The sequence below is a fragment of the Coenobita brevimanus genome, chromosome 54 (assembly GCF_032717465.1).
Source record: "Coenobita brevimanus isolate Jiangsu-jjx chromosome 54, ASM3271746v2, whole genome shotgun sequence".
NCBI classification, from domain to species: domain Eukaryota; kingdom Metazoa; phylum Arthropoda; class Malacostraca; order Decapoda; family Coenobitidae; genus Coenobita; species Coenobita brevimanus.
This window is the reverse complement of record NC_137007.1, coordinates 37,397,117-37,423,573: the sequence shown is the minus strand read 5'-3', so window position 1 is coordinate 37,423,573 and position 26,457 is coordinate 37,397,117. Positions and strand designations below refer to the sequence as shown.

Sequence of the window (26,457 nt, the reverse complement as noted above, 5' to 3'; positions counted from 1 at the left end):
TGTATGCGAAATATTAGCTATTGGACCCTAGATCATTGTTATTGGACAGATTTGCTAAAAACGATCGTCACGGTTTGGAATTTTTACACATACATACATACGTACAAGGATAGATACATTCATACACACTTACATACATACATACAAGCTTAGCGTCAGTTTTAATGTTGATTGTAGCTAACACCGTACGACTCTATGCAGCTGAGAATTAATCACTGGAGCAAGAGGGAGTTAGGTACTGGGAAACAAAGTTCTAACTGTGCAGTTGTGTATAATGATTAAATTTTCACTCGGTTATTCAGCAAGCATTAGGAAGAAACTTACTTTCTGGATGCGATGACGTCTTCTGTATATAATTCTTGCCTTATCCACACGACTGTATTCGGTTTAGGACTCTTCATCAGTCAGCCTGTCTTCCATCCATCCATCCATCCCTCCATCCATCCATCCATCCATCCCCAGCACCTCACCGGAACAAACACCACCACCACCACCAATACCAATCTCACGTCGAAGAAAAAACAAAGAAATGTAAAGTAGCACGAGCACGAAACACCTCAGGGAAATTAAACAACATAATGAGAGCCGAATTGCCAGTCCTCTCAGGCCAGAACTGAGAAAAAAGTCACATTTTAGCCTCTCTGGAATCCGTCTAAGAAAGGAAGCGGGTGTGGAGAGCGAGCGTCTTGACTTGTAACTTACATGTTTAATATGCTGTCAGATTGCGGAAGTTGGTGTGTGTGTGTGTGTGTGTGTGTGTGTGTGTGTGTGTGTGTGTGTGTGTGTGTGTGAGAGAGAGAGGAGGGATACTTGTCTAGGTTTAATATGCCGTCATTTCGCGGAAGCTGTTTTTTTTTTTTTTTTTTTTTTTTTCTGGTGTAACGTTTCAAGCCAATTTTGCCTGAAGTGTAAAGAGCGACCTAATTTCAACCTTCGATATTTTAATATGATTTTCGACTGAGAAAGATGGTTTGGTTTAATACCTCCGCCTAGGAGGCTGTTCTTGCCGACGTTGGTTTGTTTGTCTGTTTGTCTGTTTGTAGGATTACTCAAGAAGTTGTGAACGGAGTTTTCTTTCTTTTTTTTTTTTTTTTTTTAAGGTTTAGTATGGACCAAGGAACAACCCATTGGATTTTGGTGGTGATCCGGATCATTATCCGGATCCAGGATTTTTTTTTTTTTCTGCCATTGCAGGATAGTGGTAATTTCAGCATTTTTGTTTCTAACCCGATAAATAATGCCTACAATGCGTGCACAAAACAAAAATAAAAGAAATTATCTCCATAAACTCAACCACACACTCCGCCTTGGCGAAGGTCCGTAGTCTCGGATTGCTCTTGTATTATGGAATGAAATAACTTCGATTTGCATCTAAGGGGTGCTTGACGTTTATTACTGGCATGGTACCGCTCAGGGTTTAGCGGCTGGTCATGGTTGGTCTAAACTGCCCAGCCCCATGCTCCTGCACTCCTGATGGGACAGGATAGTACTGGTTAATAGACAGATGACTTAGCTTTCCAATCAAATGTTTAACCTGAAGTAAACTCAGCTTGTGAAAGTGCGTGTGGAGAGAGTGAACAACTTGACTACATACTTGAGGTTAATATGCTGTCTGTCTAAGGAAGCATCTTCTTTTTCCTTTGATGATATGAATTATATATCTTTCGAAAAAATACTTTGTCTGACGTATACTCAGCTCGTAAAATGAATGATTGGGAGCTCTTGTTATTTGTTGATGTTAGAGACTGTCAAGGAAATTAAATATTGACAATTTTTTTTTGTTTTGTTCCACTTTGATCACTGTAAAAATCCTAGCCTGTTGGCAACCAGGGTCTGAAGGTAAACGTAATCTCATTTTTTCGTCTTGGAGAAGTGCAGCCTTATGCTATGTAGTTAATGGAAAATAGTTTGTAATACTTGGTGAACATTTAGGCAAAACTTATGCAATACCTCAGTGGAAATTTTTTGCAATAAAAGAAAATTACTACGTAAAACTTTAATATTGCATGGGAAATAGTTTGCAGAAGTCTTTAACCCGTTGGATACATTCTTTATTTCGAAAGATATGTTCTGTAAAACTTTTGCAATTCAACACATAAGAAAATTCTATAAAAGCACTGCTGTACATAAAAAATACTGTTTAATGCGTGGGAATATTCAGTAATACGAACATCAGTTATACAATTCCAGGAATAACTCAAAACAATTCTTTCCCTCATTTAATCCCCTCTTCCCCTCCCTCTCATGCCCCTCGCCCTCAATTTATGATATCCCCATCTCCAACCCTCACCCCTTCCATCCATTGCCTTGCCCTTCACCCCTCATCCTCACCCTCACCCTCACCCTCCGCTATCCTGCCTCACCCCTCTTCCTTTTTCTTCACCTTTCTTCTCCCACCACAACCCTCTCCTTCCTGTCACTCCATTCCCCTTCCCCTGCACACTCCTACCCTTCCCGTCACTTACCTGCCCTACCTGTCACTTGCCTTACCTTTCCGCTCTCTCACCCAGCACCGCCCATTACCTCTCTTCTCATTTTTCATCACTTATCTCCCCTACTCTTCCCCAGCCTCACCTTTGCCCTACCCTACCCTCCCTTCCCCAGCCCTCGCTTCTTCTACCCTTCCCTTGCCTCCTTCTCTCTCCCATGTCTCACCCCTTCCTCATCTGCATCCCCCCTGCCATACCCCATCCATTTCCCTATCTTACCCCACTTACCTCATCCCGTCTCTACACCCTCCAGCCTCACACCAACCATCCTCCCTTCTCCCTCCCCTGTGCTGTATCCCTCTTCCCTACCCTTACCTTAACCTTCCCCTACCCTTGCCTTCTCTTTCCCCTTCCCACCCTGCTCTCGTCATCCCCTCGCTTCCCCCTGATTTCCCCTTCCTGTTATTTTTCATTTTCCGCCAAAGCCCTCCACCCTCTCCCTCAATTTATGTCCCCTCCCTCCCTCCCCTTCTCCATCACCTCCCCACCTACCTTACCTCTCTTCCTCCACCACCTCCCCTCCTCCATTCTCTCCTGTTCTCCACCACTTCCCTTCCTCCATTCTCTCCTCTTCGCCACCACCACCCCTGTTTGCCTACTGCTCTCATCTCCTCCATCATCCCTCTCACCTATTACCTACCCTCCTCTGCTGTTCCTTCCCTTTCCCTCCTCCGTTTCCTCCACCACTTCCTTCTATCACCTCCCCTCATCCCCCACCTCCCCTCTTCCGCCACCTTCCTTTCTCCACCACTTCCTCCTCTCCCTCCTCTTCTCTCCTACATCCCTTTCTCCCCTACAGTTCCTCCCCTACATCTCCTTTGCCACCTCCCTTCCTCCTCTACCTCCCCTCGATCACCTCTCTCCCCTCCCCAACTCCTCCTCCCCTTCCACTCCTCTCTCCCCTCCATTCTTCCCTCCCCTCCCCTCCCCTCCTCTTTTCCCCTCCCCTGCCCCTCCTCCATCACCTCCCCTGCTTTGATCTAAACCCAGGTCAACGTTTCCATTTTTGCGCTAATAGCGAGAAAAAAATTATGGTCCCATCAGGCCAGGGGAAGGGTTCGATCCCGCGTTAGGTCAAACAGGGGAACTGTAATTTGTAAACTGGGCTGCCTAGAATATCCATTGAATCATCATCATCATCATATTCATCATCATCATTCCAGCCCTAATTCCCACCAAACCATCACCATATCACCACCACCACCACCACCACCACCACCACCACCTCGAATAACAACATCATCATCATCATCATCATCATCTCAGACCAATGTATCACCTATAAGATGGGATGACGTATAATGCACAAAGGGAAAGAAAAACTACAAAGACAGAATAACTCCCACACAGCAAGCCTAGCAAAGTGAGTCACACAGTCCTTCACACATACACTCAGGTCTGTGAAATCGTAGCTCCACCTCACAAGCAAATCAATATACACGAAGATTATTTTTTCTGGATGGATTGTGTGGAAAAAAATCGAGGTATATATACATGGATACGACATTCATTCAGTCCATTATATATCTCGGTAAGAAGTAAAAGATCTGATTCACTTTCTCGAGAAGTCAGGTTAAGTAACACCTCAACGACATTTCACCCTTGAGAGGATTGAGGATCGTCTGGTGGTAGCAAGAATAATTTAAAACATGGATAGAACTGAAAAGATCTAATTTATTGAGCTCCAAAGAAAAAAAACAATATTCGGCTAATGGGGTGAGCTGATAATAACTTCTTTAATACAATGATGATTTTTTATTTCATTATTAGTACCACCAGAGTCTTATTAACATCAGGGCCCCGTATTCTAAGGAGACTCCCAAACACCTCTTCCTTAGCGATTTATTTTCCAAACCACCCATTAACTTCCTCCTTTTTTTTCCCCTTCTTGTACCTTTTTAATGTCGACATAGAATGCACGAATAACACTCAAGAATATCGTAACGGAGCAGAATCAGAAATAAACCGGTATGGAAAAGGTGTTAGGAAGCTTCCAAACCACAGGAGAATACCGCCCCTGGAGAGACTTAGGATACGGAAAGCCTACATGAAAATCCCTCAGTAACCCTTTCATTTTCAGATTTCCCCCCTGAAGTAAGGAATATAAAATCGTCCGTAGACAGCAGGAATAAAGTAAAAATGGACGTCTTGGGTCTGAAGGGGTTAATCCACTGCCATCAGGGGCTCGGGGTCCCTAAATGAGGATGGGCAGAGTGATGCTGGGGAAAAGAGGGTTAATGATGAATAATGGGCCCAGGAAATTAAGAGGTGGGCCCATGGGAGATAGGAGAGAGAGAGAGAGAGAGAGAGAGAGAGAGACAGACAGACAGACAGACAGACAAACAGACAGACAGGCAAAGGCAGGGACAATCAGACAGACAGACAAGCGAACGGCAGAATGGAAGGACAGACGAGCAAAGACAGTGACAGAGAGAGGGATGGGGGAAGGAGGAAGAGAAGGGAAGAGGTGTGGAATGAAGATCAAGTGAAGTGGAAAGGAGGAGGGAAGGGACAGAACGCAGAGTCGGAGGAGAGAGAGAGAGAGAGAGAGAGAGAGAGAGAGAGAGAGAGAGAGAGGAGTATCGGATGGACTGACTAAAGCATAAGATCAGGACAGGTGTATTGACAAGGCCATTTCACACAACAACAGTTTTTAAGTGTGACCTAAATATTAATGATAGTGTCAGGAGTGCCTTTCTCTTGCCTAACCCAGTTTTACCTAACCTAACTAAATCTATTCTAGTTTAACCTAATTTGGCCTAACCTAAATTAACAATCTATCAATCTAACCTAACTACCTAACCAAATTTAATACAACCTAATCCAGCAGTCTAAACTAACTTGGCCCATCCTGATTTAACACAGTCTAATCTAGCAGTCTGACGTAGCTAGAACTAACTTACTTTAACGGTAAAATCTAACCTGCAATTCTTTAACGTGGCTACATCTAACTTTATCTGACTTATCCTGAGCTAGGGAGTGTTAGCGTGTTGTAATTTAATCTACAGTATTCTAACCTAGCCAGTCCTAGCCTTCTCTAGCATGAGCCATCCTTACATAATACCACTAATCCTACTCAATCCTAACTAGACTGAACCAAATCGTACCTCAGCCTAACATAAGGAAACCTACTCTAGTGTCGTCTAACATAGTCTAACTTTACCAAACTAAACCTAAGTAGGGCTAATCTAACCTAACGTAATCCAGTCTAACTTAACCTAACATAATCTAACTTCATTTGGCGTCGAAATACTTTAGTTGGGTACGGTACAATAAGTAAAAATTTTCGTATATAAAGAAGAAAAATAAATGTGTTTTGTGTAGCTCTTGTAATAAGATGTTTGAGGGAAGTGAGTGCCTGAGAGATATGGAGGTGTGTGTGTGTGTGTGTGTGTGTGTGTGTGTGTGTGTGTGTGTGTGTGTGTGTGTAGCTAGTCTGAGTATGCATTTGCTTGAATCTTCGTGGAGATGTATGTATGATATGCATTTGATTATGTATGCATATATACCGAGTGTGTGTGTGTGTGCGTGTGTGTGTGTGTGTGTGTGTGTGTGTGTGTGTGTGTGTGTGTGTGTGTGTGTGTGTGTGTACATTTAAGCGAGATTAATTTTAGCCCATGAAAGGATTGCGTGCCTCTCTTCCATTGTGTATATAATCCTTGCGTGTGTGTGTGTGTGTGTGTGTGTGTGTGTGTGTGTGTGTGTGTGTGTGTGTGTGTGTGTGTGTCTGTCTGTCTGTCTGTCTGTCTGTCCGTGCATACGAGTGTATATATATATATATATATATATATATATATATATATATATGTGTGTGTGTGTGTGTGTGTGTGTCACACACGCACACAAAAATGGGGCTCCTAAAATCCTTCAGAATTATTCAGTCAGATCAACAGTTCCCACCCTTTTCAGAAAACTCTGCCTTCCCTCCTCTCCTCCTTTCCTATCCCTCTCCTCCTCCCTGCCCATCCCTCTTCTCATCGTATCCCCCCTCCTCCCTCTCTCGCCTCTCCCTTTCAGTCCCCCAAGCGCAATTATCTTCTCCCCCTTTCTTCCTCCTTCATCTCTAACTCTCCCCTAACCCCTCTCTGCCATCCTCTCCATCCTTCACACATCCTTTCCCTTCTCCTCATCCTCCTTCCTTCCTTTCATCCTTCCGTTTCCCCTCTTCCATCCCTTCTCCCTCCCTCGTCTTCTGTTCATCTCCTTTCTCGCTTTCTATCTCTCCACTCACTGTCGTCTCGCCTCTGTCACTGTCTTCCTTTTTCTGTCTCCCTCCTTTCTCATTTCTCTGATCCACACGCCTCTCTTCCCCTCCCTGTCCCCCTCAACAACTCTTTTAATCCCTCTTCACCTCCCCTTTCCCTCCTTCTCTTCTCCTTCCTCTCCACTCATTGTAGCTCTTCTCCACCCCTTGTATTCTCCTCTTCCCCCACCTCTTCTCCTTTCACCCCTCCCCCAGCCATCCCCATCCCTTCCCCACATCTCCCGGGCACCCAGTGGAAAAAGCTTTGTGCATTTCGCCTCCAAACTCAATTAATACGTGGGAAACAGACCGTGGGAGGGGATCGAACATGGCCCGTGCTGTTGTGGCCAGGAGATATAGGATGTAGTTAGGAAATCTAGAATATGTTTAGGAAGTTTAATGTGTGTTCAGGGAATCTAGGTGGTGTTAAAGAAATCTGGGATGTGTTAGGGGTACGAATGATGTGTTCAGGGAATGTGGGACGTCTTCTGGAAAGTTAAGATGTTATCAGGAAAAATATGAGGTGCTTAGGAAATCGAGAGTATGTTCAGGATGTCTAGGGTGTGTTGAGGTAATCTAGGGTGTGTTCCGGAATATAGGATGTGTTCAGGAAATACAGAATGTGTTCAAGAAATATAAGATGTGTTCAGGCAATAGAGGGTGTGTTCAGGTAATACAGGGTGTGTTAAGGATATCAAGGGTGCGTTTGGGATATATGTGTTCAGGGTATTATAGTGTGTTCACAGAATCAACGAAGTGTTAAGGAAATCTGTAAAAAAATATGATGTGTTCAAATGTAGAGTGTTCAGAATTTTCTCTGGAAGACGTGGTAGAACATTTATTTGGTTGTTTTTCATCTCCAGTTTACATTTAAAGCAGCGTGTTGTTGTGCTGAAGACAGGTATTCTACACACACACACAGTATTACAACTTCAACTCGCTTGTTCACGGTGTGTGTGTGTGTGTGTGTGTGTGTGTGTGTGTGTGTGTGTGTGTGTGTTAAGCGTTGAACTGCAGCCAAGCGAGTGTATCCAGCGATTGATGGCACATGGACACTGGCGATTATGTAAAGTGGCCAAGCTTTCACCACACACTGCTTTTGTGTGTGTGTGTGTGTGTGTGTGTGTGTGTGTGTGTGTGTGTGTTTTGCCGGGTGCCTTTCCCCTTTCACCACAGACTGTTATTTTTAGCTTATCATTCCGTGTTTTTGTTTCTGTGTTATTACCTGTCTGTCTATCCGTCTGTGCTCTTTGCTTTCCCCATCTTTTACTGTCTGTCTGTTACTTCCGTTTATATTTGTTTGTCTATATGTACCTTTGTCTGGCTATTTGTTTAGTATTTCTCAGATTCTTTTCCGAGTGGACACTGCACTTCAATATTATTAGATGTGGGAGCATTTCAATAAAGATATCATTTACGCCGAAGAATTTTCACATGTAATATTGTTTACTCTAGCGAAGCCTCAATTATGGTGCTTCACTTTAACTCCCTGTGTGATATCGAAGCCCTATACAGTGCTTCATTGTATTTGTATCTCCCTATTGATTTTCACAAGCAGTGTGCAGTTCGCTTGAGAAGTCCCGTATGCTACATCACGATAGCAAAGCCCCATATGGTCAAGTTAATGCGCAGTGCTTCTGTGTGTGTTACCTCTGTTTACTTCATCTGTCTGTACCCTCAGTTTGGGTCAGATTAAGATATACACTTTATGAAGATTGGATTCGTTTTTTGACGACAACGACGACGACGACTACGATGAAGATGATGATGATGATGATGATTTCCCCAAAACCATACCACAAACCCGCTCCACTGTGAAATATGTTAATTATTTGTCCTCATGCCTAAGGCCACAGCCACCACTCATCTCTTTGCTAACACCGACTAACAGTGCATACTACATTGCAAACACCCACCCAACATTGCAAACACCTCTGCATTGACAACACCATACACTGCAAACACCCTTCCATAATTGCAAACACCCCTACGTTTACAACATACACTGCAAATACCCTCCCATAACTGCAAACACCCCTACATTGTCAACACCGCACACGACACACATGGAATGACTGACAGTGATGGCCTGGCCCGTGATGGAAGCGTGTGGAATAAATGCATGGTAATCACAGGGCCATAATGGGTGTTCTCTTAGTATTGACTCCGTGCTCTTGATATTATGGCTGACTGAGAGAGGCCTACTTGAGTATTAGAGAGCATTAACACCCCCCCCCTCCACCTCTCTCTCTCTCTCTCTCTCTCTCTCTCTCTCTCTCTCTCTCTCTCTCTCTCTCTCTCTTACACCCCTACCCCTACTCTGCCTCCTTCCATAGCCATCTACCCATCCTTTCTACCGCTGCTCCTCCAACATGCCCCACACCTCATCCTTCAACCTATCCCTTCAATCAAATCCCTGCTTTCACGACCATCACCACCTACACCTCTCCCAACCCCCTTTCCCCCCCCCGGGTCTGACTTCTGTCACCACCATTCCGCCTCGACTCGCCTCCCCTTCCCCCACCTTCTCTTTGTCCAGTACCCCCTCCCCTACCGCCTCCCCCCACCACACCTCACCCTCTGTTTATCTTCTCCCCTACCACTCCTCTGCCAATCCCCACCTCCCCAACCCACTATCTCCCCTACCACAGGCACTCATCCATTATCATCTGTCATTACTCTCCCCCTATCTGTCTTCACCATCTCCCCAATCCCTCTCTTTCCCAGTCCCCACCGGCCGTGTCTCCCCTCTCCCCAGTCCCGTCCCACACCCTGTCTCTCGCCCCCCTCCCCTACCCACCCCGCCTCCACCCTCTCCCACCTCTATTCCGTCCCTCTTACTTTCACCCTCTATTTATTTCCACTTGCAGTCCGCCCAACCGGTCTCCCTCCTACCTCCCCAACCACTACCCTTCATCCCCCTCCCCTTCCCTTCCTCCCGACCTATCCTCTATCCCTCACTCCCTTCCTTTTCCTCACTACCCAACCTCTGCCCCTCATCCTTTTCCCTACCCACCCCAATCACTACTCACTTCCCTTCCCTTTCCCTACACATCCCACCGTCTGCCCCTCATTTCCCTGCCTTTCCCATCTCCCAAGCTCTACCACTCACTCCCCTTCCCTTCCCAGCCAACCACCTTCACCCCTCACTCCTCACCCTACCCACGCACCTCACCCCTCACTCCCCTCCCCAACCCATCCACCCCCACCCTCTCACCCCGACCCGTTCATCAATTGTCCCTTGCACTGCACTGATCCTCTTAACACTCCAGTTGCTCGCTAATTATCTGGCTAAATCCATTGCATTTAATCCTCGCTCTCCCTCTCTCTGCTTAGGCCTGTAATTTAAGTAGGTTTCCCGATTTTACGACTCGGATTTAGTGAGGATTTTTGGGGGGGATTTTACTGCTTTGTGTTTGTGTGTGGAAAACTTAATTTTTCCATGATGTAGTTGAATATTCGGTTTGCATTATCAGTTTTAACCTGTATTGTTGCGTTTAATTCTCGTGTTTTCGGTTAGATGTGGACTCTGTTTTCTTGTGTTAAATTTACGTTTTTAATCGGTTCTTGTGTGTGTGTGTGTGTGTGTGTAATAATATCTGCGAGTGTATGTGTTTGTATTTGATCCTTCGTTTGTGTGTGTGTGTGTGTGTGTGTGTGTGTGTGTGTGTGTGTGTGTGTGTGTGTGTGTGTGTGTGTTTAATGCTTCCTCATTTAAAGAACATTATGTGATTTTTAGCACAACTTCTTTCATTTCAAGTCCACTCTTTTTAATCCTGTGTGCATGGGTGGATGCTCTTCAGAGAGAGAGAGAGAGGGAGAGAGAGAGAGAGAGAGAGAGAGAGAGATGCAATTCGATATATTTTGGGAGGAAGCACAGCAAGGTAACAGACGGAGATGGATATGTTGCCAGAGAGATAGAGAGACGGACAGACAGACAGGCACGCAGACAGAGACAGAAAGCCAGACAGACAGACAAATCGGCAGGCAGGCAAACAGAAAATAAGCAGACAGACAGACAGACAAATAGAGAGACTGACAGGCAGAGTGACGGGGAGACACACAGACAGAGAAGCAGGCAGGTAGGCAGAGAGAAAAACAGACAGACAGAGAAATATACACACAAATAAACAGACTGAGAAGCATAGAAAAGACAGAGAGGGAAATACAGAAAATAACAGAGTAAAGGATTTTGTAACTGTAGCCGAGCGTTCAGATGAAGTCACTTTTTCTTGTATTTTCTGTAGCGAGAAATAAATAACCTTGTTCTTTAACCTGAACTTTGTAGTGGAAGTAATAAATGGCAAATGTTTTTAGTTTTGTTATACCTGTAGTGCTTTTTTTTTTTTTTTTAATGAGGATACAGGTAAACTTAGAGTGATGTGGGTAAAGGTATGGGGCTACGAATTGGTTTATAAATATGGAAACACTTACGCGACTCTCAAGATGATACGTAACTCAGAGGTGTGTGTGTGTGTGTGTGTGTGTGTGTGTGTGTGTGTGTGTGTGTGTGTGTGTGTGTGTGTGTGTGTGTGTGTACAGAACTTCAATACACTGAAATAAGAAGCAGACAACACGCTCAATGGACTCCCCGTTATTAAAAGACAGCGTTTCATTTTAGCGAGAATGATTAAATTATTCATTTAGAACGAAAGTTTGTCTTACAGTAATTGTCTGCCCACGTAAAGCGTCCTAGATCCTAGTCTTACGCTTATGCCAGAACAATAGAGAGAGAGAGAGAGAGAGAGAGAGAGAGACCACACACACACAGACGGAGGTGGTGGGTGGGTCTGGAAGGAAGTGCGGGCGACAGACGAAGAAGAAAAGTGGGCAGCAAGGGTTTTCACTCAGCGCCCGGCGACGTAATGCAGCCCAGGGAGAGAGAGAGAGAGAGAGAGAGAGACTACGCTATTGAGAACCCAAGATAGAGGATGCCTTCTGAGATGAATCCCGTGAAGTGAATGCGCGATGTATTAATGCGCAGTGTGCGTGTGTGTGTGTGTGTGTGTGTGTGTGTTTGAGAGAGAGAGAGACTGCACTTACTGATGAGGTCACTCTTGCTTATTTACCTAACATTTACCCGCATCCAAGCTTACAATCACTTCCCATCGTTGTTAATATATCTTTCTGCAGGAAGAAGGAAGGGAGAGAGGAGGGTCTTCCCGTGCCTTGTCGTTCCTGCAAATAAAAAAAAATGTGATGGGAAAATTATTGCAACTTGCTTTTGAATCTCGGCTCTAATCTTGAAATATTTTAGTATAGTTTTCCTCTCCGCTCGACGGGATAAACACTCTCAGGCTCCTATGTCTTACTTCCAGATACTTAAAATCGTCCGGCTTTATTCTCTGAGATGAATAAAGTTTTCTGCTTTACTCTCTCAGATACATAAGTTCTTCCTTTGCTCACTCTCAGATGAATTAAACCGTCTGACATCATTAACTCTCAGATGAATGAAACTGCTTGGCTTTTTTATCATCCAGTTTCTTCTCACTCTCAGACTAATAAAACCTTCTGGCTTGACCTTTATTGTACCTGGCTTATCACTTTATAATATTCCATAATTCGTTCTCAGCTAAATAATATCGTCTGCAATTTACTAAAGCAAAATATAGTTGCCCGAATTATAGGTGAATTAACCTGTCCCCTTGAACTTTCCTCACTCAAGTTGACCCTCTCAGCTCTCCTTCTCATATAGTCCTTTTCCATTTGCCGCTATAATTCGCCTCCTCAACTCGTCCCGCTTCAATGTGTCTCGTTAATTTGCCCCATCAACTTCTCTCTTTCAGTTCATTTCTTTGATTCGTCCCCTTACCTCGTCCCCGTTCAGTCTGTCTCTTTTAAATCGCCCCCTTCAACCTGCCCCCCTTTAATTTGTCTCTAAGATTCGTCCCTCTGTCTTGTCCCCCTCATCTCGTCCCCCTCAGTTCGCCTCTTCAGTTCCTCCTCTTCATGTCCCTCCGTATGTTCAATTTTTACTTAACTCTTCTCTTTATAAATGTCCCTTTCAATATCTCCCTATTATTCTTTCCTTCGGCTGGTGTCCTTCCATCTTGTATCTTAATCTCGCGTCTCCGACTATTCTTTTTACTAGCGCCCCTAACTTGTCTCTCTATCCCGCCTCCACAACTCCTCTGACTGTTTTGCCTCTTCAACTCGTCTCATTATCTCCCCTCCATTTCTTCTCAGTATCTCGCCCCTCTTGCCATCTCGTCTCAATATCCCGCCCCTCCATTTCGTCTCAATATCCTCCCCCCCCTCCATTTCGTCCCAATACTTCGCCCATCCATCTCGTCTCTTCCCCCTCTCCCTCTCTCTCCTGCCCCTTTGCGCCCCCCGGAAGAATGTCTTGCTCGAGAAGTATTTCGCAATTTCAAACAGAATCTTAATTAAGGAATGGCGACACGAGCTCCCGGGAGGCCTTCTACTGCGTCCGAGTTGGCGAGGGAGAGTTAACTGGCGGGTTATTTATTACGCGGGAACTGTACACTAGCCTGTTTCCCTTTTTCGTTGATTTTCTTCCTGGACTTTTTTCTAGTAGGAAGCGACTGTAGGGTATATTATTTCTTTTATTTTGTGCCTGTATTTTATTCGAGTATTCCCTTTTGATGAATTTTTTTTTTTTTTAATGCAAGGAAGAAGGAGCTTAAGGTCAGACGCCCACAAGATTGTTCCTTCCAAATAAAACTAAATCAAAATAACAGATTCAAGATCCGTTCATTTCGAGATGCCTGGACACATTGCTTTTAAAAGACTGGATGTCACAGGGAGTAGGAAATACCGATAAAGGAAGACAGTTCCAGAGTTGATCTGATGTATGCATGAAGGACTAGGAGTAACGGTTAACTCATTAATTAAGAGAGTTGGACAGAAAAGGGATGAGAGTTTGTTGCAAGGCGAGCGCAACGTTGTGGTGAAGGGATGCAAGCAGACAATTAAGAGGGGCAGTAACCATTGAAGTAGCGATAGAAAAGAAATAAAGATACAACAGTACGACGAATAGGCAGAGGCCTTAGAATGACTTCTTATACTCGTATATGTAAACAGTAAGACTCTATTACCCACTTCGATATGTTGACGTATTCATGAGGTTTTTTCTTGTATGGCTTCCAAGGCAGAAAGATCTTATTTGTTATCTCTGTTTTGCTGTAGTACAAGCCTTGTAGTTTCCTGTAACCCAATCATTTCCAGTTTTGGGTGGTTGCCATATAACGAACAAACTGAAGTCTGGTGGTCCAGTGGATGAAGGCGGTCCAAATGAATGAGCCCAAAAGGGTTTACATCAGGACGGGGAGAGTTAGATTTAATATTTACATAAGCTCAGGGTCGAGCTAATGGTCACTCCCACCTTAAATTTCTGGGCCGAGTACTTTTACCCATGGTTCCTACGTGCCTCATAAAACGATGAAGGATTCGATAATGTTAAGGTGGATCCTGTCCTCATTTTTTAAACCTTTTTCGCACTATATTTTACAGTCACAGCCTTCTTCCACGCCACTGGCACAGCTCCATTCCGCCAGGTTTGGGCAGTTTTTTCACAGACAGTTAATTACGGTCTTCGCTAATCTTAAAATGGACGAACATAAAGTGATGTGGTATGTGAATGTATTGAGTCCTGCATATCAGTCTTACTCAGCTGGATTGACGAGGAAAAGCAGCTACTTAAAATCAGGTTATAGTTATCTACTGCACAGTGGTCTAGTTGATATTTATTATGGATTCAGATTTTCAGGAGGGGAAAACTTTGCTGGGTTTTGTAAAGGAATGACTGTACACTAGCTTCTCTCTCTCTCTCTCTCTCTCTCTCTCTCTCTCTCTCTCTCTCTCTCTCTCTCTCTCTCTCTCTCTCTCTCTCTCTCTCTCATTGCATAAAAAGAGTAATGAATGGACGTAAGAGGAAGCAAGAATGCTTTGAGAGAGAGAAGGGGGGGAGGTGAGAGAGGGAGAGGGGGGAGGGATGTGAGTGAAGGAGAAAGCATTAGTGTACAAAAGGAAAGAAGAGGGAGGAAGAGACAGACAGACAGACAGGCAGAGATGCAAGGATGAGGGGGAGAATGAGGGTGGGGTGAACGAACTCCTGAGACCAGTAAAAAAAAATATATATATATTAGGTTCAAGGGAGCGAAAAACAGGACAGAGCGAGGAAGAAGACAAAACTAATGAAATATTTTGAGACAGAAAAAATTAAGCCCAACCTAATTTACTGGGAGTGATATATTTTTCACTGTTACATCTTGGTCTAATTCAGCATGGGAGAGGCTTTGCTATACCCTGTGCACACTAACTTGGCCCAAAATTGCCCTCTCTCCATCCTAAATCCTGAATTGTAGCAAGAGGTTTACGCCGGACTATGGTGCTGGTCACGAAGGAGTGCTGTGGGAAGGATGTAAAGCTGTAGCATTGTCTTTTTCTGCCACTGAGCTATGTGAAATGTGCTTCAAAAGGGCGAAAATCTGAGCCAGCTTAAAGTGAATAAACTATAGTAATGTCTTTATCGTGTATTCTTGCTTCCCTCAGACGATTTTATTCAGCTCAGGAGAGATTTTTTGCACTAGAGTGGTTATAGTTCGTCCGCCTTAGCTTGGCCTAGATTTTTTTTTTTTTTTTAGTAGTTTAGTTCATGTATAGCGATAGAAAATGACACTACTATGGCTCCATATCGCTTCCATGGCGTCATTAGCTCGTATGCCTGTGTTAAGCTCTTGTTACAATTCAGGGGAAGTTGACAATTTTAGGCCAAGTTTAAGTAAGAGGAATATAGTCATAGCCTTCATTAACTCCCTCACTACCAGGCCACTCTCCAAAGCTGAATGAAATCGTCTTATAGCAGCAGGAGTTAAGTGGAAGTCACGTCCTCTGGAAAAATATCTTCTTAGTTTATCGTTTCTACCTCCATATTTCATTCAGGTTAGTAATGGCTTTCCGTACTGGTGGGTTGGTGGGGTTTTGCTATTTGTTGCCTGCTGCCTTCCTACGTCCAGACGATTTACTCAGTTTAGGAGAGGATTTTCACACAGGAAGGGTTAGCTGCAGCCTTCATTAACCCGTTGAACAGTTGAGAGCTTTTTTCAGTTGTAAGAAAATAATCGTCTGTTTCTTGCTTGCCTAGTAAAAAAAAAAAAAAAAAAAAAAAAAAAAAAGAAGAAGAAACCGCGCCATAATCAAAACTAACTCAATTTGTCATGAATAAATCAGACTGGAAATGTGAATGAAATAGTCATGAAGTCAGTTCTCATTAAAAGTCAGGGTTGTGTTCCACATATCACAACTTTTTCCATGCCGCTGACACTGCAAATTGGGTGAAATTGACAAATTGGTTGTTTAGGTAACAATATGGAAATTCTGAAATACATTTTTTTCTGTAATTTCCACTGGACTTGACCCCTTCACTCAGATGACGTAATATTTCACGTTAATAATCCATCTCTTCATACCGCTATATTGACAGAAAGAATGACTTTCAAAAGGGAGGAGTTAAACCTACATTAACCATTTCAGTACGAGAGGTTTATCTTAAAGAAATGCCTGAGGATAGAAAGAGTAAACTAAGCTTGACGTCGTCGGATTCAAGGGTAAAATAGATAAGTAAATAAATAAGAATAAGTAGAACAGATCTAATATGACACAACGAGGTCATTGTTTATCTCTGGATTCGAACCTGTGTCCCTGTTCTCAGTTAGTTCAATTTACGAAGTTCGGTATGGCTGAGAAATCTGAAAATGTTCTGTTTGTAATTTCGCTCTTTAGCCAGGTACCTTATTCTTCAAGAGACCATCCACAGACAAATTGCCTTTATGTCACCTGGTCCTCCGCCAGCAAGCAGGCAGCCATCCCTTCATCTCGCAGCAGTCTCATTCATATATATCACCACATCCCTTCATCTCATCTCCCTCTCACCCTCCATCGCACTCACATACCGGTACTCACTCCAAGTCAGTCTCTCATTTTCCATTTTGTCCACATAATCAAACTGTTTCAGGGTACATTCTAACGCTTTCCAACACATCCACATGAACAACTTCAAGCTCCCGAACGTCCTCATTTGTCAGCCTCCCTACCTAACTCCACATGCTCCTCTCAGATAACTCATTTCCGCTTATTTCACTCTTGACCTTCTAACAAAGTCCAAGCTTCACCTCATAAATTAAGGTGGAGATCGTAAAACCGTCATGCAGCTTTAATACAAGAGACAGAAAGACAATAAAGACAATCAACTCTGAGCTAATCGCAAATCACCAGTACCCGCGAGTACAACGTCTGTGTGTGTGTGTGTGTGTGTGTGTGTGTGTGTGTGTGTGTGTGTGTGTGTGTGTGTCTTCTTCCACTCAGTTACTACAGAGAATTATATAGACGAAGTAATGTAGTATTGTTTGCACCCCATGTGTTACAAACGACTCACTTCATTAAAACACTCCGCTCCACTACAGTCGCAACCGGTCTCGCTTCCTCAGATCGCCTTCCACAGCGTAATGGTGAAAGGGGATGGGAGAATGGCGTTGTCTGTGAGGGTACTTTGGTAAATGATGGCAGGGAGGTGTACTGGGTGGACATTGTATTCGTCTGGTAATCCTGATATTGTAAATTTGAACCCAGAGTATTAATACGATGTTGATAATATCCTTTTTTGTGTGTGCACCAATCCCCAGCTTTCAGATATGCGATAGGCAATTGGTACCCAAGAGGTGTCATGAAAGAAGAGGCCTAGGTCCAAATATCGATCCCCTTTATGTCGATTGTTACTCTGAAAATAAACAAAATAAATAAAAAAATCTCACTGTTCTCTGCCTGAAGGTAATTTGCAGGCCTCATTAAGCATAATTACCGAAATATGTTAATGAGTTGAATCATTGAAGTATAGTTTTTATCTATATGAACGACTGGTATATATTGTGTCATTAACGTGATTGAGTATGGGTGGAATTAGTCATTATTATTTAGCAACTTTGTAATGTAATAAGGAACACACACACACACACACACACACACACACACACACACACACACACACACACACACACACACACCCACACATTTCCTTCCTGCGATCCCGTTTCCAACCCATGTGATTTTTGGTGTCCTCAATAAATTACCCTCCTCTTCTCCACTTCCCCTTGCCTCCTTTCCTTCTCCCTTCACCTTCTCTTTCCCTTCTCATCCTTTCAGTCTTCTTCCTCTTCCGTTTTCCCTTCTCTTCCCTTTTCCCTTCTCTTCCCTTTTCCCTCCAGTCTTCTCCTCCTCCCGTCTTCCCCTCTTCATCTTTTCCCTTTTTTTCTTCTCTTTTCCACTTTTTCTTTGCCCTTCCTTTTCTCTTCCTCTCTTTTTGTTGTTCCCCCTTTTTTTTTTTCTTAAGGAATAAGCGAAGTTTAGCAACGAATATAATGACGAGAGAGAGAGAGAGAGAGAGAGAGAGAGAGGACAATATATTCTCTCACTCCTTGTAACTTTTTTCTTTTCCAAAGATAGATAGATAGATAGATAGAGAAAGAGAGAGATACATAGATAGATAGATAGAGAAAGAGAGAGATACATAGATAGATAGATAGATACAGATAGATAGATAGATAAGGAGAGCGAGAGACAAACAGAGATGGACACAGTGCCTCCTATCTTTTCAGCATTCTCCACACATTTCGATTTATTCACAATTTTTCCATTTCCATTCATATCTGCGTTTCACAACCACATTTGTCTAGGTCTGCTTTTTTTCAGCAGTTTTCTGTCAGCGTTTATACATTTTTACGATTTTCCATTTTACAGTATTGTTGGGTATGAATTTCGTATACACAGCATGTTTTTTTTTTTCAGTTCCTTTTTTTTTTTTCTTTTACTTTTCCTCTTGGGTATCAGAGTTCCGAGGGCCTTCATGACCCTCGTGTGGTCAGTAAGCATAAAACGTATGTCATCTTCCACTTAGATTAGATTCAGGGACATGGATTTACAATTTGACGGTGGCGTGACTTGGTTTGATGGCGACTTCCCCATTCACTTACGCCTTTGCGAACTCGATTGCTGGGGTGGGATTCACTAACTTTTTACAGTAGATCCCTCTTTGTATTTTGATTCGCTTTTATAGGAAGAATCAGAGACAAGGGAAAGTTCTCCATTCTTCTTTCCTTATTCTCCTTATAAGATAGTAAATAAATGAATAAATGAGATCTTTACATTAAAAAAATAGTAAATAAATCTTAGTTGCGCTATAACTTTCCCTTCGTAACCAAGATGTGTTCTGCAGGAGGTGCGAGGAAAGCAAAGTAACAAATATTCCAATATCTTTAGTGCTTCCGGCGAAAACAAATCCAAGTTTCGACAAGCAATCGATCGTAAATAACGTTCGAGAATTGCACTCCTGATTCACCAATTTCCCCCAATTTACAGATAGTGCTAATTGTTGGAAGGAATTTTAAATGGCCTTTCTGAATGAATACTGCCTAATCATTTAACCCTGTTTCTTATTTGTACCAAACTTCCTTAAACATGTTTTACCTTTTTCTCTTAGTTCTCCATTTTTTGCTTTCTGCCTTGTTTTTTTAATTCATGGTATTTCTTTTTGTTTCTTCCATTCTGTTTATTATTTTTTCCATTCATGGTTTTGTTGTGAATTCTTCATTTATCGATGCATTTCCTGTAGATCTCTGAACCATTTGTCCCATATTTTCTCAGCTTTTTACTCTATGGATTATTTTTCCAACACTGACACGTAGTTAAACATTATCCCGTTCTTGATTTTATATTTTTCATGATTACCCTGCCAATGTATTTTTTAGCATCATCTACATACCTTTGGCCTTGTTCTCTTTATTTTCCTGACCCCATTTTTTAGGCATCTCTTTCTAACATATCCATTTAGTTCTGAACCTCCATTTCCTTGCTCGATATTTTTTCTGAGCCTTTTTTCTGGTTGTTTGATGCATATACATGTTTATTTCATGTAACTTTTCTTGTACGTATATTTAGCCATGCATTTCTTTGAACCATTTATTCCATTTTAATTCCTCATTTTTCCCCTACATGTAATGATTTAAAAGAAGGTTATTGACTTTCTTCTTCCAGTTTCATATTTTCATGTATCTGTGACACATTTTTGTTCCTTGGCCCCCAACCTTAATAAAAACAAACATAGATAAGCTTAAAGAAATAATATTAAAAACTAATCCTTAAGGAAAATGCGTTTCGTTTTACATTTCTTTTCGTGGATATATATATATATATATATATATATATATATATTTTCAGCTTTAGATATGAATTTCCAATATATTACCAAATCTGTTCAACTAGTAATTTGTTTATCTTTTTTTCTTTGCTTGCTCTATACTTTTCTTTTCCCCCTCGGATCTATCTACCTGTACCTTTTCTACGATTCTGGCAGCAGGTCCCCAGTCCTTTTCTACCTCGCCCTTCCTCTCGCTCTATCTCCCTTATATCTCTCGCACCCCTCTTCCACCTTCTCCGAATGTTCCCCCTCTTCCTTTTTTCTCTCCTCTACCCCTCCCCTATCCCTTTTTTCTCCCCCTACCCCTCCTTCTCTCCCCTTTTTCTCTCCTCTACTTCTACCTTTTTCTCCTTTCCCCTAACCACTGTCAAAAGAAAAAGTATATATCGATTCCCTTCTCCTGAGTTTACCTTTCTTTTCATTTCCCAGTTATATTTTGCACAGAATCTATACTGCCAGGCTCCTATGACTCACTCTTTGGTGAATCATAGCGTTTGCTCAGTGGAATAACTGTTTTTTCGATCTTGAGAGGGTTAATCGTACCAGTAGTAACATTCAAGCTCCTCTGACTAACTTGGCTTACTAGATATCGACTGACGTTAACTATGATAGAAAATTAGGGCTGTCCCGACCATTAAGGTAATTGTACCGTTAGGGTACTTGTACCAGTATTAACACTGTCAGGCTGCCATGAATCTCTCAAATTTAAAACAATAAAGTCCGGTGTTATCTAAACGAGAATAATAAAAACGTCCTGAATGTGAAAAGGATATTTCCTTTGTATTAATATTGTCAGTTTCCTGTGGCTTGCTTTTAACTGAGTGGAATACTCTGGCGGAACCTGGGATACGATGCTAGAGTTTCCCCTACTCTGATAAAGCAAATGTGTGTGTGTGTGTGTGTGTGTGTGTGTGTGTTTTCATTAGTTTTTCGTTTCTTATATTTCCTTCGTTACAGTATCGTTTTTCATGCTACTAACGTTTATTTTTCTCTTCGTTTCTGCTTTTTCGTGTGATTATGTTAGATTCATCGTTACGCTTCCTAATTACCCTCCCCCCCAAGGAGGTTGTTTTACCCTACGTTAGTTTGTTTGTTTGTCTGTCTGTTAGCAGGATTACTCAAAACGTTATGAACGAATTTTGATGAAATTTTGGGGAAGGGTGGTCCATGGGCCAAGGAAGAAATTAGGAAATTGTGGGTCGGATCCGGGTCCGGATCCGTAGTATCCCGCACAATATGCCCAAAAGTTCTGAATGAATTTCAATGAAATTTTGTGAAAAGGTGGGCCATGGACTAAGAAATGATAATTAAATTGGGGGGGGGGATCCGGATCCGAATCTGGATCCTATATACACGGATCCGGATCCAGATTCTTTTTAATGGCATTGGCGGAGGTATGCGCTCTCTTAGTGCGTTCTAGTTTTGTCTTTTTTCTTTAAGGAGGGGGTTTGCGCTGACACTTCTTTTTATTTTTTTTTTACTTACATTGATTTTTATCCTCCGTCTCTTAGTTTCGTTAGCTCTACATCTGTTTTGTTTATACTTTTAATTTACTCCACACTTTACTGATTTTTCACTGTTTCGTAATTTTCTGTATATCTCTGGTTTTTCATCCCCCCACATTTAAGTTTTCTTTGTCTTCTGGTTGCACTTTCTATTTATAATGTCTGAATTTCGCTTTGCACATTTTAATATTATGTTGTTCTGTAATACCTTTTCTATTCATTTTTGGTATGGTCGTGTTTTCCTTTTTATATATTTCTTTGCATATATATTTCTCTTCCTATGTTTCGTTTTCCCTGCATTTTTCTAGATTCATTTTTGCACACGTTCAGCCGTCTGTCATCGTTTAATGCCGCTTCATTATCATTTTTCTTCTTGCTTTCGTCCCTTTTTTCATTTTTTTTCTGACCCAGTTTTTTCCCCCTCGTCCTGTTTCATTTCCTCCACATTTTCACTGCGACGTTTTGCACAGGCTGTAATTTTCTCTGCCCTTCCTTTCTGCACTTTCACTTTTTCAGCGTCTTGAGTCTTCTCTGTTTCTTTTTCTTTCTTTTATTCTTATGTCTGTCTTTCTGTCTTCCTGGACTCTTACCTGTTCATTATTTCACTCTTCTTCGATGCTTACATCTTTATTCTTTCTTTATTTCTGGATTCTTATATAATTGTATTTTCACCTCCTCTCTGGATTCTTAAATCTTCACTGTTTCTGTCTTTTTGGATTTCTACATATTAATTATTTTCTCTCCGTAGAATCTTACATCTTCATTTTCCTCTTCATGAAATTTCACTTTCGTTGATTGGTTTCCTTCTCTTTTTTATTTTAAGTTTTCTCTCGCTACGTTTTTTTCAACACAATTCTCGTTACATTATTAGTTTTCCCAGGAAATATAATACCACAATATTACCTTACACTTTACATATATATATATACGTTCAGAGTACTCACCGAGACTTTTGACCTTAAACTGCTTTCTATTAGCTCTATAATTAAAAAAAAAAAAATATATGTATTCCTTTATTTCTGTTCGGTATGAAATCGTCAGCGATTACCGATGCATCTTGTGGCTCCTGAAACTGACCGACTACAGGGTGACTTTCATCCGGCGCTGGGTTAAGTAAGGCCTCAGCTGCTGCTGATGATGATGATGATTATGACAAAGCCAAAGCTTTATTAGAGTCAGCTTTAGTAGGTCACAAAATGACATCTACTTCTATATATGTAATAGCTGGTTAGCTTGATAGAAAGGTAGATAGAATGATAGATAGGTAGGTAGATAAATAGACTGATGAATGAATGTATGTGTGCTCGTAAATGTGGGTGTTCTTGCTAATTATAGCATATATGAAGTCGTTTCTGTTTAGTTTTCTCCAGACTGGATATGTAATACTGTATCAAGAAAATAACTTTTACGTCCTTATTCCACAGGTGTAAAAATGTTCAAAGGGAGGCATTATACCCACGCATGGAATTATTCATCGACAAAATATTCAGTAAACATTTGCACGTTTGGTTAGCATCATTTTTTTTTTTACTAAGCTAGAATTCTCTTCTTCCACAGTCCCTGTTGTGGACGTGACTGGTGTGGCTGGTGGAGGGGTGGAGCTGGCCTGTGATGTGACCCACCCACCTGGCGACCACATCACACTCATACTGTGGTTCCGGGACGGCATCACCACCCCTATTTACAGGTACAAGTTAGTTTCTTTGCCGTACTTCTCTATAGTGATATTTAGCAGACTAGAAGATCAGCCCATTTGTCTACACTTTACCATACCCCTCCATGGAAATAATTAGCTGGTTTACATAGATTTGTCATTTTCTTTTACACCTTACTATGCCTTTTGATATTTATAATTAGCTGGTTTTCATGCATCAGCCATTCATATTACACCTTTCCTTACCTCTTGATGGTGATAATGAGCGGGTTCACATAGATCATTTTCTTTACACCTGTTGCGTTTACTAACTTGCTAACTTGTACGGGGTGGGTTTTTTTCTCTACATCTGTTGTTTGTAATGCTTTCTATGGGTACGGATGATTTATACAGAACATTCCGACGTTATAGGCCACCACCACACCTGTTACCATTAACACTTAGCTGATGTAAGCCGATCAGCACTCGACTACACTTGTTGATAGAATGGTAGTTAATTTATACGGGAAACGGCATCACCATTATGTTAGACTCCCTCCATCAGTTTTGTTTTTGCACTCTTGATCCTACCTCACCCCTTCACAGAAATGATTATCGAGGCGATTTACACAGGTTAATGAATTTCTCTGTACCTGGATCATTTACACGGTTTGATCCTTACACCTGTCGCTCGTACTAATTAACTGCTATATGCAAAGACGGTATCACTACTCAGAAGTACTGCACATTTGTTGACAGTAATGTATAGCCGGGGAATAGGAAAAAGTCTCTCTCTCTCTCTCTCTCTCTCTCTCTCTCTCTCTCTCTCTCTCTCTCTCTCTCTCTCTCTCTCTCTCTCTCTCTCTCACCAACACAAATGAAGAGCCCATGAGATCCCTTGAACGAATAAGCAATAACTCCATTCTACTTTCCCTTTTTACATGCGTTGTAATACCCCACCATGATTTAGTTCTCCCTGAAGTGATGACAAGGTGATGGGAATTCAGTTTTGATGCCAGTGAAATCCGTGTTAGTATTACCTAATGTTTCAATTTTTTTATGAAGTATGCAGATGACGATAGCTCCAAAAATATTACTTCGGCACTTTTTAAATTATTTTGTAAAAAGGAAAATAATGAGTCGTGTTTACCTCTTGATACTAGCCCCTTTTAACATTTTTAATTCCATAAAGTAAATACGTTTCAGAGTTCCAAAAAGTATTAATTTTTTCCGAAAAAAAAATCAGGATCCCTGTTTACTATCTTACATTTTACCCTCATCTTGCAGTTCTTTTTTTACATTCCTTTTTTTTTCGTTTTTTCTTTTTTCTTTTTCCTTTTTTTCTTTTTTCTTATTTTCTTTCTTTTTTCTTTTTCTTTTTTTCTTTTTTTTTTACGCGGAAATGGGTGGTAATTTCTGGTTGAGCGGATGCGAGGCTCGTGGGGGACTATTTATGCAGGCCGGGATGAAAGGCGTATTTACAGGGATGCGGACACTGGCGGACATTTTGGTGCCACACACACACACACACACACACACACACACACACACACACACACACACACACACACACACACACACACACACACACACACACACACACACACACACACACACACACTTAATAGTCTTGTTTTGTCCGCTTCATTATTGTGTTGGGAATTCTCTCTCTCTCTCTCTCTCTCTCTCTCTCTCTCTCTCTCTCTCTCTCTCTCTCTCTCTCTCTCTCTCTCTCTCTCTCAGAAGCCGCTTTTCTGCCCAAGAGGTCTTTCTTAAATAAAATCATCCGGCGCCGACCAAAAAATAAATACATGTGTTTTTTGCCTGAATGCGTTTAATCCATCCATAGATGAATCCATCAGTACGAGAGAGAGAGAGAGAGAGAGAGAGAGAGAGAGAATGAACGGAGGGAAAGGAAAAATACTGGAAAGGAATGAAAAAGAAACAGGAAATGAAGAGCGAATTGTTTGGAGGGAAAAAGACGAAACCGATGATAACGAGTATCAATTTTGCCCAGTCCTACATTTTAATAACAGAATAATAGATGTGGAGTATTTTGGTGATGTGTCAGTGGGTTTTATAGAAGAACAGTAAATAATGCTTTAAAAACACTGAACAAATCCTCAGTTTCTTATCCAGCTCGGTAATTCCTGACCCAACAGAGCCTGGAAAATATATATAAATTCCCAGAGTAAAAGGAGAAAGTTTATTTACTGTCTTATTTTTTTCTGCTTGTCCTAGAGGGCGCGTAAAAGGGGTGAGATATAGCGCCCTCCCTTCTCCTTTTCTCCTTCCCTCAGCCTCCCGCCCTCCATTTACCTCCCCCACCCTCACCTCCCTATCCCCTCCGCGTCTTCCTCCTCCCCCTCCAATCCACCTCCTTTTCAAACACCTCCTTCTCCCCATGCATTCCTCCTTCCCTCCCATAACTTTACAACCTCCTTCCCCTTCGCTCTTCCGCCACTCCCCACCCCCTCCCCGTACTTTTTCCTCCCCTTACCCCTTCACCCTCTCCTCCACGTCTCCCCCCTCTCCTCCTTGTAAAACCTTCCAAAATAATGAAAACAGGAAAAAAAAAATTACCCTGCTTTCGGACGCTTCCTCGCCCAAGCGGAGCAGCGAGTATAAAAAAGGAAAATAGCTAATCTCTCTCTCTCTCTCTCTCTCTCTCTCTCTCTCTCTCTCTCTCTCTCTCTCTCTCTCTCTCTCTCTCATGGTATTTATGTATTTTTAGCGATATAAATATAGCAAAAGTCTGTTATCGATAGTAGAGCCACAACTGTTAAAGTCTGTGCCACCTAAATATAAGTCGATAGATAAATAGTTAGATAGGCAGATAGATAAATAAATAGATAGATAGACAGATAGGTAGACAGATAAATAAATAAATAGATAGAAAGATGGTTAACAGATGGATATCCCACTGGTAAAAAGAAAATCCACACAAAAACACATCAACACACTTCTCTATAAAAACACACAACACACAGATAAGCTGCTTTACACACGCACTGCCTCCTCCCCGCCGCATCCTGCTCAACAATGGCTTCAACAACATCCTATTAACACCCCGCTGTTTATCAGTGCATTATTTTTTACCCACCTCACTTCGAAACACCTGCCCGGAAGTGTTGGATGTGTGTGTGTGTGTGTAACAATAGATTAACACTGCAATCCGGTACTAGTCACGAAGAAGTGCTGTGGGTAGGAAGTAAAGCCACAACACTTTTTTTGCCACTGAGCTACGAGAAAAGCAATAAACGGAGGAAAATTTGAGTCAATTAAAGTGACAAAGAAAAGAAAAAGTAATGTGGAAACGTATTAGAAGGATTTTGAATGATAATGTTTGGTGTTGAAATTATGAACGTTATTATATT

The 26,457-nt window shown here is 41.9% G+C and overlaps 1 protein-coding gene across 1 annotated transcript in view; it reads left to right on the top strand.

The window, feature by feature from the left end:
* Positions 1-22,497: 22,497 nt before the first annotated feature.
* The window catches only part of LOC145400978 (adhesion molecule nephrin-like), a 108,694-nt gene continuing 104,734 nt past the window's right edge, over positions 22,498-26,457 (top strand). The window contains exons 1-2 of the mRNA XM_080273338.1: positions 22,498-22,534; positions 23,005-23,134. Of these exons, the coding sequence (XP_080129464.1) occupies positions 22,498-22,534; positions 23,005-23,134 (167 nt within the window). The remainder of the gene's footprint in view (positions 22,535-23,004; positions 23,135-26,457) is intronic.